The sequence below is a fragment of the Lacerta agilis genome, chromosome 15, assembly GCF_009819535.1.
Source record: "Lacerta agilis isolate rLacAgi1 chromosome 15, rLacAgi1.pri, whole genome shotgun sequence".
NCBI lineage: Eukaryota > Metazoa > Chordata > Lepidosauria > Squamata > Lacertidae > Lacerta > Lacerta agilis.
The window spans coordinates 43,306,236-43,319,690 of record NC_046326.1 but is presented as its reverse complement, the minus strand read 5'-3'; the positions used below and the strand labels follow the sequence as shown (position 1 = coordinate 43,319,690).

Here is a 13,455-nt window from a genome sequence, read left to right as displayed (position 1 = left end):
TCCGAAGGCCTCTCTTGCGCCAGGGCCGCGGGATGGCATCAGCGGCCTGCGCGGCGGCGGCGGCCCGAAGCCGGTGCTGGGCGGCAGTGGCGCTGAGCCGGGCCAGGGCCTCCTCCTCGTCGTCGTCGTCTTCGTGCGGCTCAGGGCTGCCCTGCGGAGGGGCGGCGGCGCTGCGAGGGGCGGCGCGCGGGACGGGCCTGTGGGCGTGGCCTGGCCTGATCCCCAGGAGGGCCCTTTCCTCACGGTGAGCGGAGAGGAAGGGGGGCCACGGCGGGGGAGGGGCTTCAGGGAGGGGGGGAGGGGCTTGTGGCACGGGGAGGAGCTTCCCTTAAGGGGAGGGGCTTGCGGTAGGGGGCGTTGCTTGTGTGGGGTGGGGACCACAGCTGGGAAGAGGGGCTTGAGGGTACAGGTGGGGAATGGGAGGGGGGGGGGTCTTACCTTTTCAGGATGACCCCCTCCCCCACATTCCAACGATTTCTGGATGTATCCCAAGTGGAGGTGAGGGAAGCCATTGAGGCCGAGGAAATTCCACCAGGGCTCTGATCGGGATCCCCCCAAAATTCTCGCATGGACAGTTGCCAACTGGGTAGACCCTGCTAAGCTTCTCATAGGTATGTTGCAGCTCTTGCATTTGATGTTGGGACACCCGCCCCCCCTTTCTCATTCATGTCCTGCCGGCAAGCTTCCCGCTGGGGTCCTTCCACCATGTGGAAGCAGAATGCTGGACTAGGCGAGTCCCCTTTGGCCTGATCCAACAACCAGGGGAGTGATGGTGAGTGCCAACAGAAAGGAGGCCCAAGCAGAGTTGTACACTCAGGTGTTTTGCAGAGTTTAATCTGTCCCTGGTGCTGGAGGAGACTCTTGAGAGTCCCATGGACTGCAAGAAGATCAAACCGATCCATTCTGAAGGAAATCAGCCCTGAGTGCTCACTGGAAGGGCAGATCCTGAAGTTGAGGCTCCAAGACTCTGGCCACCTCATGGGAAGAGAAGACTCCCTGGAAAAGACCCTGATGTTGGGGAAGATGGAGGGCACAAGGAGAAGGGGGCAACAGATGGTTGGATGGTGTTCTCGAGGCTACCAACATGAGTCTGACCAAACTGCGGGAGGCAGTGGAAGACAGATGTGCCTGGCGTGCTCTGGTCCATGAGGTCACGAAGAGTCGGACACGACTGAACAACAACAATCTGTCCCTGGAGGTTAACAGTTCATAAATCTGCCTGCAGGCTCTGCTTTGTGGGGGAGGGTGCAGTGTTAGAAACTGAGATATGAAAGCTAGGAGCTAAATGGCACCTTAAACTGAAATTATGGGAGCAACAACGGAATGTCTAGGCACGCTTTTTTATAACAAGAATGCAAAGCTGAAAATGAACGAACTGCAGCTAAAATATTTTGTTCACTTTTCAAATGGTCTAGTCCTTCCCCTGCCCACCCCCAATATTCTTAAGAGGGTCTCTCCTCCAGTCTTCTGGAAGTGGGGAGGAAGAAAAAGGCCCTCATTTTCTTTCAGCAGTGACAGTTTTAGTCTGAAATCTTAGGCACAGTACTGCGCCCAGAGCTCAGAAATTGCTTGTGCTAATGAAATTCCCTGTCGCAAAATGTGCCTATAACAATGGGATTTTCAAACACTGGGTGTGTGCAATTTTATGGAGAGAGAGAAAGAGAGCCTGAAGGCCTACCGACCACACCAGGAGGCAAAATGGTGGCTTGTGGGAGTGGAGCCCAATGCACAAAGGTGCCTTGAGAGAAGTCCTCCCTTTCTCATTAGAATGAGGTGAGAGGTGAGTTATCATGTTGCTGTTGTTTAACTTGGCCTTCTCCAACTAAGGGCCCTCCAGATGTTTTAAACTGCAACTCTCATCCAGCATGGCTGTTGCATGCTGGGGGCTGATGGGAGTTGAAGTCCGAAACGTTTGGCAGGCACCAGGTTGGAGAGGTCTGGATTAAAGCATTTGTAGTCAGGAAGCCTTGTTGGTCTGCCACAAATCATTTTGAGGCCTGCTTGCTGCTGCCTGACTTTGCCAGTGCAAGATGAGATTTCACTTTGCCCCTAATTCAGCCTTCAAAACAGGCCCCACAGGCACACTCCCCTGTGTTCTTGTCCCCAGAGCTATGCTGCTTTGGGATATGTAAGGCTCTTTTGAACCATCATGACAAACGTCCATCAATAGACTTCCCTCCCTCCCAAGTTTATCTTTTCCTTTCAAAAGTCATCTGAGCTCTTGGCCATTGTGACTGCAGTTACCTCTGGAGTTAAACTTTAAACAAGTAGCTTTATTCATTGCTACTTTCTTGCTGTGTTTGTTGTGAGTGGGGCAGAGCAGCACCACTGGGCTCCCAGCTGAATAGGAGTCTGAAAGCTGAGCTGTGGTTGTGGGGGGGAGCGGTGACATCCAAAGCCAGCTGAGACTTTGCAACTCAGTGACCAACCCTGGGTGAGCCTGATGTCCTGCCTTCTCTCTGTCCTCACCCTAGGAACCGCCCCGAGGGCAAAGTGCTGGAGACAGTGGGTGTATTTGAAGTGCCAAAGCAGCACGGGAAATATGACACGGGTCAGGTAAGTGGGTTATTTGTGTGGCCTCTTGCTCTCCACTCGACTGGGCCAGCTTGGGATCCTCTCTTGTTAGTTAGTGCCCCGCTCTCTGTTGCAGTTGGTGATACTACAAAGGACACCGGATCATATTCTGCAAGCCCAGCCTTATAAAGGGATCCTTGTCTGGCTGCCCACAGGAGCACACAGATTTTTTTGCTTCAAGGCAACCAGGCAGAGAAAGTTGGCTCTCGGAAATGTTCTTGTGACACAGTATGGATGTGTGAAGACTGTCAGGACCTGTAGCATTTTTTTGGTCCTGCCCACAGCTGCATTTCCTTCACATGATTTTTACTGGAGCCTTTGTCGTTTGTTTTGGCCCCCCTTAGGCTCTGGATTAGGTAGCAGTAGATGCCCTAAAGCTGCCCCCCTCCCTCTTGGAGCTGCCTTTCCTCACCGTGATGGTTGGAGCAAGTTCTGCTTTCTCTTCTGCCTTGCTTGACGCTTTCTCTCATCCTGCCCCCTGTGCTCTTTTCTTCCAGCTATTTCTCCACAGTGTATTTGGATACCGGGGGATAGTCCTGTTCCCTTGGCAAGCCAGGCTGTACGACAGAGACGTGGCTTCCCCGGTGCCTGAAAAGTAAGGAAGGATTTGTGTTTCATTCACGAGCAGCCAGAATTGGGGAGGGAGAGGAGCAGGTTAAGCAGCTCAGTGTGCTTTAAGAAGTTGTTGTCGTCGTTGGTATTTAGAGTGGGCCGAGTGTGCCCTGCTTTATTTAATCATTTTGTTGAATGTAATTTATATACAGCTTACTCTGAGTGGTTTACAGTAAACAATTTTTTAAAGTCATTGAAAAATACAGTTGTACCTTGGTTCTCTAATGGAATCCATTCCAGACGTCCGTTTGACTTCCGAAAACATTCGAAAACCAAGGCGTGGCTTCTGATTCGACAGTGGAATTTGCTGCCAAGGAGTGTGGTGGAGTCTCCTTCTTTGGAGGTCTTGAAGCGGAGTCTTGACAGCCATCTGTCAGGAATGCTTTGATGGTGTTTCCTGCTTGGCAGGGGGTTGGACTGGATGGCCCTTGGGGTCTCTTCCAACTCTAGGATTCTGTGATTGGCTGCAGGAGCTTCCTGCACTCAATCGGAAGCCGCAGAATCCCCGTTGGACGTTTGGGATCCAAATAAAGTTCACAAACCAGAACACTTCCGGGTTTGTGGCCTTCAGGTGCGAAAACGTTCAAGAACTAAGTTCCAAACTGTATTTGCTGCCCTATTAAAGGACTGTGGGTTTTTTGCATTTATTTATTTATGCCAAAATGGCTTCTAACCAGTTTTAAATTATAAAAACTATGATGACATATTTACACACAATTAACATAAGCAATAAAATAATTTCATTAGCACAGTAAAAACATATCTAATTAAAATAAAGGAAATTCGTTAAGAAAGCTACAGACATGCAGTTTTGAGTTGAAAGCGTGTTGCGTCCACCAAGGTAGTGGAATCTATATGTGGCTTTTAGGATTTTCCAGTTTGTACATTTCCTCTCCTTTTTCTTCCCCAATGAGGCTGAGCTGCCGCCCCATGTCAAAGACAGCCCATCCGCACTTGCTCTGTGAAATGTGAAATCTGTTCTGGATTTAGCATAGAACCAGGCCTTTGCCTGATCGAGGGTTCTGTAGCCTTTTAGATGTGTTTGTGGGTGGGAGGGGGTTGGTTTGGTTTTTTTGCTTTATTATGTATTTTGTGTTCTCGTTTTGTATTTTTATGTTGTGAACCACCCTGTGATCTTCGGATGAAGGGCAGTACACAAATTTTAATAATAATAATAACAACAATAATAACTGTAATAATATGAACAGAAGAGATTCTAAAATCATGCTGTGTGTCTTGATTCAGGGGTGAGAATGCAGCTGGGCACGGATCCAAGGAAGTGAAAGGCAAGACACACACGTACTACCAGGTTCTCATAGATGCTCGGGACTGCCCACATATAGTAAGTGCTTCAGCCTTCCTCCCCTTGCCCCCCCCCCACGCACGACTAGGATGCCTTACAGAGTAGGGAGGGGACGGTCGGAGGATCCATCTAAAGGCGCCTTGCATCAGAGGTGGTTAACACATGGCCTTTGTTATTAATTGTTGTGTTGGTTAAATTTGTATCCTGCCCTTCCTCCAAAGAATTAAACTGTGGAACTCCCTCCCACAGGAGGCAGTGACAGCCACCAACCTAAATGACTGTAAAAGAGGGTGAGGAGAGGGCTATTGTTGGCTACTAGCCAGGAAGACTATGCTCTGATTCCCCAGTCAGAGGCAGCAATGCTTCTGAATGCTGGCTGCTGGAAACCATGGGAGGAAAGAGCGCTGCTCTTGTGGTCGAATCCTGCTTGCAGGTTTCCCATAATTGTCATCTGGTTGGCCACAGTGAGAGCAGGATGCTGGACTAGATGAGTCATTGGCCTGATCCAGAAGGGCTCTTCTTATGTTCAGGACCCCCCCTTTCCATATGAACCGACTCGGACCATGTAATCTTCATCCAATGTCCTTCTCTATACATCCTCTCTGCAACACTTCTGGATGGTGGCAACATGAGAGCTGGCCTTTGCTGTGGTGGCTCTCCAGTTGTAGGCAAGGCTTGTCAGGTGCCATCATTGCATATATTTAGATGGCAGGCAAAAGCATTCCTCTTCTTCCACGCTGTAAGGTCCTCGGTTAGTTGCTCATGAGTAAGCAGGCAAAACTCCAAGTTTCCATTGTGCAAACTATGTACAGTGCAGAGCTAATAAGTTCATGTCTGTATCAAGCGTCGTCAGAATCCGGGAATGGCCCCTTCTGGTTCTGACCCCAACAAAAGAGTTTCAGTATACGGAAACCCCGCCTCCCATCCTTTCGTTTCACTCCTCGATGCCTTTGGGGCGCTGGAAGCTGCGTGTCTCCTTCATCGCCCCTTGAGCGAGGGGAGTGCAGGGTCTCTCCAGCATCCTCAGAGTCTCTTCCCTCCATACCCTGAAATGCCTGCCCCTCCCTGCTGGAAGCTTTGCTGCTTCCTCTGCTGCCAGAGGAGGTGCTGCTGGTCAGGTGGGGCCAGAGCTCTCCGTAGTATCCTGAGAGCCCTTCCACCACCTTGCGCTGCGCCAGGGACAGTTCCCTGACACACGCCTTTAGCTAATTAAACAATCCATGGCCTTTTAAACTGTGCAGGTGTTATTGTCATTGTGGTTTGTAATTTTGTGTTTTTAAACTGTGAACCGTTCTGTGATTCTTAGATTAAGTGTGGTATATTATTATTATTATTATTATTATTATTATTATTATTATTATTATTAGCTAATAATAATTGCAGCTCTCAAGTGCCGTCTTTGCCATTTCTTCCACAGTCTCAGAGATCGCAGACGGAAGCAGTGACTTTCTTAGCGAACCATGATGACAGCAGAGCCCTCTATGCAATCCCAGGTGAGCAAGCTGTCCCTGTGGCTGTCTGGGGAGGCTCCAGGAGGCTGCCCAACATTTCCCCAGGCTCTGTGTGTAAATCCCTGAAGTGTTCATGCAGGGGAGTGGGAAACTGGTTTTATTATTCATTACATTTATTCCCCACACTTCCAGGGTGGGGCAAAGAGCAAAGCGGTAAAAAGTGCTCTGTTAAGGTTTTATTCAACCATCTTCTACTCAGAGTAGACTCATTTAAATTAATGGACCTATGTGAATCATGGCCATTCATTTCAATGGGTCTACTTTGTGAACTGTTGAGGGTTTTTTCCTTTTACAATCAAGTGGTGGCCTTCTAAAAAAAACAACAACCCTATCTACTGGGATATACCGTATTTTTCTGTGTATAGGACTAGGTTCCCCCCCCCCAAAAAAAAAATAATGTCAAAATTTAGGGGGTGTCTTATACACGGGGCCATCTCCCCCATTTTCTCAAATTTGAGTCCCCAAAAATAGGGGGTGTCTTATACATGGGGGCATCTTCTAGGCGGAAAAATACGGTATATAGGAATAGTTTAGCCTTTCCCCCCTTTGTGGACTGCTTTTTAAAATCTCATTCCATATTTATCTGACTTGTGTTCTTATGGTCAGTTCTATATAATATAAACATACAGTCATACCTTGGGTTGCGTTCGCTACGGGATATGAACGCGCCGAACCCGGAAGTACCGGATCGGGTTACATGAGGGTTTTGGCGCATGCACAGAAGTGCTAAATTGCGCTTTGCACATGCGCAGAAGCACCAAATTGCGCTGCGCACATGCACAGATATGGCACTTCGGGTTGCAGTCTTTTCATGTTGCAAACGGGCCTCTAGAATGGATCCCATTCGCAATCAGAGGTACCACTGTATCGAAATCTCATTTGGCTCAGCAAATAGGCCCCCATCTGATCAGGCACCTAGACCAGCGGTCAGCCTGTTGCTCGGTGGTAGAGCATCTGCTTTGCATGCAGAAGGTCCTGCGTTCAGTCCCCAGGCAGGGCTGTTAAGGGCTCCTGCCTGAAACCCTTGAGAGCTGCTGCCCGTCAGTGTGGGCGGCACTCAGCTAAATTGACCAGTGGTCTGACTCAGGATAAGGCAGTTTCCTATGTAACGTTTGAAACCTGGTCTTTATTTGGAATCATGAGGACTAGAATCTTTCTCTTTAGGCAGCTTCCTTTGTTCCTAAAAGTAGGATAATTTGTTGTCTTTTGTGGTAGTGTCAGCTGGGGCTTCTGGACAGGATTGTGTTTTGATTCTGAAGCTGAGGGTAATAACTGATGCACTTGGTTGCTGTTACCTGGCCTCTGCAAATACCTAGGTGTGTGTTTTTTGTCTGGGATCCTCTTCTAGGACTTGACTATGTCAGCCACGAAGACATCCTTCCATATACCTCCACCGACCAGGTGCCCATCCAGCACGAGTTGTTCGAACGGTTCCTCCTGTACGATCAGGCGAAAGGTGAGTTCTTACCTGGGGGGGGGGGAAAGGCTGCAAAGGCCGATATGTTCTCCCCCCTCTAAGAGAAGCAGACATGGGCTGAAGCACAGCTCAGTGCTTTTGGTGGCGCACCAGCTCAGCCAGAAGCTGCAATAAATGTGGCCTTTTTCCGATTTCCTCCTTTTTCTTACGCAAGGTGAATGATACATTTTAAAAACCTTTTGTGGCAGATTTTTGTCCAACAAACACACCATTGTGACGTTTGAGACAGCTGTACTTGGCCAGAACAACAGTGGCCGCTGGGGAACCCCAAAGGTGGAGTCCCTGGGCCTATAAACCGCGCAGGCTTAAAAAAAGGCATTCCATTGCCTTAGCTTAGCACATAGGAATAAAGTCACGCTGTGAGAGAGGACAAGCCTTCCTGCCTGACTAGAGCTGGGTGCCTGATTCATCGAGAGGAACAGGGAGCCTCCCCTCCTTATTGAGTGAGCTCAAGGATGAGTTCTTCCTGCGCAAACATTCTTGACACATTCTTAATATAACCTGAGTAAACAGATTACTCACACACTCTTTCCCCCCACATCTCTTCACGTACAATTTATATAGCAAAGCACAGACTGTAATTCCCACTTCAACTTGCTTCCCCAAAAGTCTAGTCCACGTTACTTTCTGTGGGTAAACACCTTCTGTGCTTAAATACGTTCCCTCAGAAATACTTTTTTCTCTCTCCTGCCCCTCCAGTTCCACCCTTTGTGGCAAGGGACACATTGTGTGCGTGGCAGGAGAAGAACCACCCGTGGCTGGAGCTGTCCGACGTGCACCGGGAAACCACAGAGAACATCCGGGTCACAGTGATCCCCTTCTACATGGGCATGCGGGTAGGTGCCTGGCCCCATGCCCCTTGGGGTCCCTTGGAGGCCTCGCGTGTCAGCAGCAGCCGTTGCTTTTGACACAAGTCGTGGTGCCGCCAAATCCTCAGGGACCTTGAAACGGGAGCAGCTGGTTGGGTGGCCCTTCCAGGGGAACATCTCGCAGACCCTGCAGGTTTTATACGCCATCCTCAGGCCTGCATCTTGCATCGCAAAGCAAATGGGTCCCTATCTTTAGGAAATCATCCTGTGTGGCTGGTTCTCTCCCAGCCTGTCCCAGGGTTGCAAGGAGAAAGGGTTGTTGTGCTAGGTCAGGCCAAAGGGTCAGTTGGACTTCAATGCACTGGCCATTCCCTACGGCTTGTCTAAACAGGAATGCTTTTAGCAGGCACCAAAAGGAGTGCAGAGAAGGGGTCTTCTCAATATCAGCTGTCAGGGCTTTAGACAGAGACTCCCAGTAGTTGTCATGGATACACAGAAACCTGCTGTGAGTGAGACCCCTCCTGTCTTCTTGAAAAGCCGCTAAGGCTATCTTCTTTCTCTTTGGCGATCACTCGTAGCCGAGTAAGATTGTAGTGCCCAGCGCAGGCTCCTATCATTTCTCTGTTGGTGAGCCCTTCTTTGTCTCTCCCAGGGATGAGGGCTTGGAAATCCCCTGGGGAGCGGCTGGTAGCCATGGGTTCCTGACATGGAGTGCACGGTTTATGACAAAGGCTGCTTTCTCTTCTTCTCTCCTACAGGAAGCCCAGAATTCCCACGTCTACTGGGTGAGTGCTCTTTCTCCTGGGCTTGCAGGCTAAGGGGGGGGGAGTGGTGGAGAGGGCTCTGGCCTTGCAAGGGCGGCTAGGCCTTCTGGCTGGGAAGCCCTTTGCAGTTGGCTCTCCTGCTCTGACTGTGACTTCTCATTCCTTCTCGCGTCAAGTGGCGCTACTGCATCCGCCTGGAGAACCTCAACAACGAAGTTGTGCAGCTCCGGGAACGGCACTGGAGGATATTCAGCTTGTCGGGCACGCTGGAGACAGTCCGTGGTCGAGGGGTCGTGGGCAGAGTAAGTGGCTGGCTCTGCAGGAGGGGAGGGGGCTCTTGTGCTCGGGTTTTGCTAAAGGTCTACTCACTGGGGCTTCTGGTGGGCCGCTGTGACAACAGGATGGGCCATTGGGCTGATGCAGCCGCAGGCACCTACCATGATTGTTAATATTCATTTCGTTTCTGCATCTATATACAAAATCTCAAAGTGGTTTAACAACCCCACATTAAAACATCAAAGAAAACATTACAGTGGTGCCTCGCTAGACGAAAATAATTCGTTCTGCGAGTGTCTTCGTAGAGCAATTTTTTCGTCTTGCGAAGCACCAATGCAAACCGCTAGTTTTCGCTTTAAAAAAAATCGTCTTGCGAGGCAGCCCCATTGACTTTTTCGTCTTGCAGGGCAGCCTTCCGCTAGCGAATGCCGTTCGTCTAGCGAGTTTTTCGCCTAGCGAGGCATTCGTCTAGCGGGGCACCACTGTACTGAAGAAAGTCAAATATAAAGTATACATTCAAAGCAAGATGATACAGGAAGCTGACATATTTGAAAGATTTCAAAATGAAACATTGCAAAAGAGGTCAGCTGCAGAATGCACATTAAATGCAGCAAGTTAACAGGAAAAAATCTTAAACATGTCAAAGGAAAACATTACTGAAGGAAGTCAGCTATAAAATGCACATTTAAAGCAGCATAATTGGCAAGAGAATGAAATATTGTCTGAAGCATAGAACGTGTCTGCTGCTGTTGCTGCCAATGGTGGTTCATGGCGGGCAGCGGCAGCTCAGGCTGGAAGACCCGGGTCTGCACTGAGAGACAGCCAAGATGGTCTCTGGCCTCAGCTTTTGTAGCTGGAGTCCGCCAGGTCCCCACCCACCCAGGCCAGGTGGGAAAAGGCCTGCAAGGTCTTCCAGGTCTCGCAGCCGCTGGTCTTATGTTCTTCTTCCTGGAAGAAGTAAGTCTCAGACACAACAAAGCAGTTTAGCATGAACAACTCCCATCAGCCCCCCCTCCCCCGGTGGTTGGCGAAGGCTGTTCTTATTGTAGAGCAGGAGGTGAGGCGGGAGGGAGGCGGCTCTCCAGTCATGCTTCATTTTCTCTCCCCAGGAGCCAGTCCTGTCCAAAGAGCAGCCAGCCTTCCAGTACAGCAGCCATGTCTCCCTGCAAGCATCCAGTGGCCACATGTGGTAAGGAACCGGAGGCTTCCAGAGCCACAGCAGGAAAGGCCAGAGAGGAGGGTGGGAAGCCAGCTTCCCTGGGGGCAGCCTCCCCAAGGTGGGGTGCGAAACTTGCCTTGGGAGGGTATTGAATCAGAGGGCTGGTGTTTACAGGCCCCTCAGGTTGGCCCTGGCCACTTCTGATCACCAAATCTGAACGCAGTATCGGCTACTACCAGCCACGATGGCTCTGCCCTGTCTCCACAGCTGGAGGCAGCAATGCTTCTGAATGCCAGTCGCTAGAAACCACAGGAGGGGGTGATCTGGTTGGCCACTGTGAGAACAGGAGCCTGGACTGTTTTGGGCCCCCTTTGGCCTGATCCAGCAGCCGCTACTTACATTCTTACGTTAAGTGCCACACAATTGGAAGCTTCCCTTTTCCTGCCTGGTATGTTTATGAAATGTGCTCATAAACAGAAGAGCTTTGCCGTTAAGATGTATCTGACAACAATAGGTTTTATCCGATGTTTGTCCTACTCAGAGCAGACCGGCTGAAATTAGGTCTGTTAATTTCACTGAGTAAAATTCAGCTGGATGCAACCCAGTTCCTCCAACCCACCCTGGTTCTGATGAGCTGCTTTAAAAAGAATGTGCAGCATGAGCTGCCAGACATGTTGGGAAGCGTAAAGGAAGATGGAAAGTATCGGAGGAGGGAGAGGAGAAGAGCTAAGGGATAACAAGGAGGAGAGGACTATCGATGGCTCCTATCCACTCTCTGCTGCCATGGTCAGAGGCAGAAAGGCTTTTAATAGTTGCTGGAAACCCCAGGAGGGGAGAGGGCTTGTGGGTCTCCCTTTGGGGTATTTGGTCGGCCACTGGGAGAACAGGATCCTGGACTAGACGGGCCCCTTTGGGCTTGACCCAGCAGAGCTCTCTTGATGGTCCTGTCGAAAGAAGAAGGTGGAGTTCACATTGCAGTGCAGATATATTTCCTCTTGCCTATTGCGACAGTGCAGTCCTCCTGAGCTAACAGGTTTTAAGAAATAATAAGCGGGAGTGGCCCCAAAGAGAGTGACTTGGTTGTGTCCCCCCCCGCCCACCCCCTAACCCCCTGCTCTGGGTCGCCCCTCACTCTGAGCTCTGCTTTTGCTCCGTAGGGGCACTTTCCGCTTTGAGCGGCCCGACGGCTCCCACTTCGACGTCCGGATCCCACCCTTTTCCCTGGAAAGCAATAAGGACGAGAAGACGCCCCCTTCTGGCCTCCACTGGTAGAGCAGCCCTCAGGACAGCTTGGCTTCCCCCCAACTTCCCCCCTTTTCTTCCTCTCTCAGGGGCTGAAGCTAGTTCTGGTTTTTCTTTTAAGAAAACACAAAAACTTGGAAACACCTCCCTCCCCCCCCCCCCCCCCCGTTTCTTTTTCACAATGGCCGGAATCTGGAGAGTTTGCTTGGAATTCAGACCTGGCTTGTTTCATGGCCGTTTGGCGCCATCAGCCCCCCCTCCCCAGGGACTCAAGAGTACCAGGCTACCTGGGACAAACCTGCTGTTGATGGAGCCCACAGGGAGGGTCTCTGACGCATGGAGTCCCCCCCCCCCGAATGCGAGGTAGTGTGTGTTTTTCTCTGAATAAAACAGGCCCTCCCCAGCGAACAGCCCAAGTCTTCCTTTTGTATCCTCACCATCCCACCCGCCATTGTTCTTGCCCTGATTGACATCCGTCCCAGGCCTGGCCCCTCCCAGCAGTGAGCCTGCCTCCCTTTGGGGCAAAGGCCAGAGTGGGAGGGGAGTGCGGGGAGGCCTGTCCTGCAGCCTCTGCCAGGAGCTTATGGCCCTCTGGTTGTCACAAGGCTATGATTCCCCATCCTCCTCTCTCACCGGAACTGCTGGAAGTTGGGGTTTGCCAATACCTGGAGGATCCCCACAGGCTCCATGTCCTTGTCCTCTGGCTCTCAAGTGATGGTGTCTGTTGCAGATCACTGTTGCCCCCTCCTCCAGCTGTGCTGCTCCCGCTAGATCCCATATCCATCTGGCCTCGCCTTCCTTCTCCAGAGCCATTTATGTTGCGGGCTCCCAACCCCAGGGGCTTGGGCCACGGGTCAGTTTGCAGCCTCAAGGATGCTCCTCTCAGGATCCGGCCTGCTCTGGTCCGCTCCCTGCTAGGAGCAGAACAGAAATTGCAAGAGGTCTGCTCCGAATCAAAGGCCAAAGATGAGAGCCAGGCCAGGGAGCTCCAGCAATGCCAGTCTGGGTGATGCTGCGTCGTCTCGTCTTGTTAAAGCCACAACCTGTTGTTGTCCCCTCCCATTTGGCAGCTGCCAACCGTCTCGTTCTGCTGATGCATAGCTACAGCACTCCTGGTGCTGGCAGGGACAGTGCCACCTGTGGAAGGTTAATTGTTTCTCAGCCAGCCTGGGGCACAGACTGACAGGAGCTTCAGTCCCAAACATCTGGAGCGCCCAAGGTTGGCAAAGGCTCTCTTTAAGATGTGAAGGCAGGAGCTGCTTTATAGCTCCTCTCTGGTTTCTGGAGGAGTGCACAGTAGCATTGCACCTTACATGGGAGTTCAGCTCCAGGATTTCCGTGTTTACATGGAAATTGCATCTACCCAAACCCTTGGTTTTGCCCTGTAGCTAGCAGGTGAGAGTGGGGAGAGAGAGAACACCCAGTCCTCACGAGGCTTTTGTGCCAAGTGGACCTGGTCCAAGGGAGCTTTTAAACTCTGCTTTGCTTGCTGATCAAGGCCCACTCAGCCAACGGGCTCTGGGAAGCTAGAGATGCTCACGCAAGACCTCACAGGAACTTGGCTGGCCCCGCGAGAGCATCCCGGAGGTGACACACTGAGCCGGCCTTGTCCCCCAAGCAAGGCAGAAACCTTAAAAGCTCTTTAGGCACCAGCTAACCCCAAGCAGACCTGGCACCATGCTCTCCGCCTTGCTTGGGTTTCACTTGTGCCATTTCAACCAGCCTGCC

General features: G+C 51.0%; 1 protein-coding gene across 1 annotated transcript; it reads left to right on the top strand.

Annotated features, from left to right (window-relative positions):
* The first annotated feature begins 17 nt into the window (after positions 1-17).
* Positions 18-11,798, top strand: POLDIP2 (DNA polymerase delta interacting protein 2). The gene is made up of 11 exons (XM_033172399.1): positions 18-244; positions 2,475-2,556; positions 3,072-3,169; positions 4,432-4,528; positions 5,907-5,982; positions 7,349-7,456; positions 8,177-8,313; positions 9,045-9,071; positions 9,227-9,352; positions 10,436-10,515; positions 11,643-11,798. Exons 1-11 carry the CDS (start codon positions 33-35, stop codon positions 11,755-11,757), a joined length of 1,158 nt encoding a protein of 385 aa, XP_033028290.1. The 5' UTR covers positions 18-32; the 3' UTR covers positions 11,758-11,798.
* Positions 11,799-13,455: the final 1,657 nt, after the last annotated feature.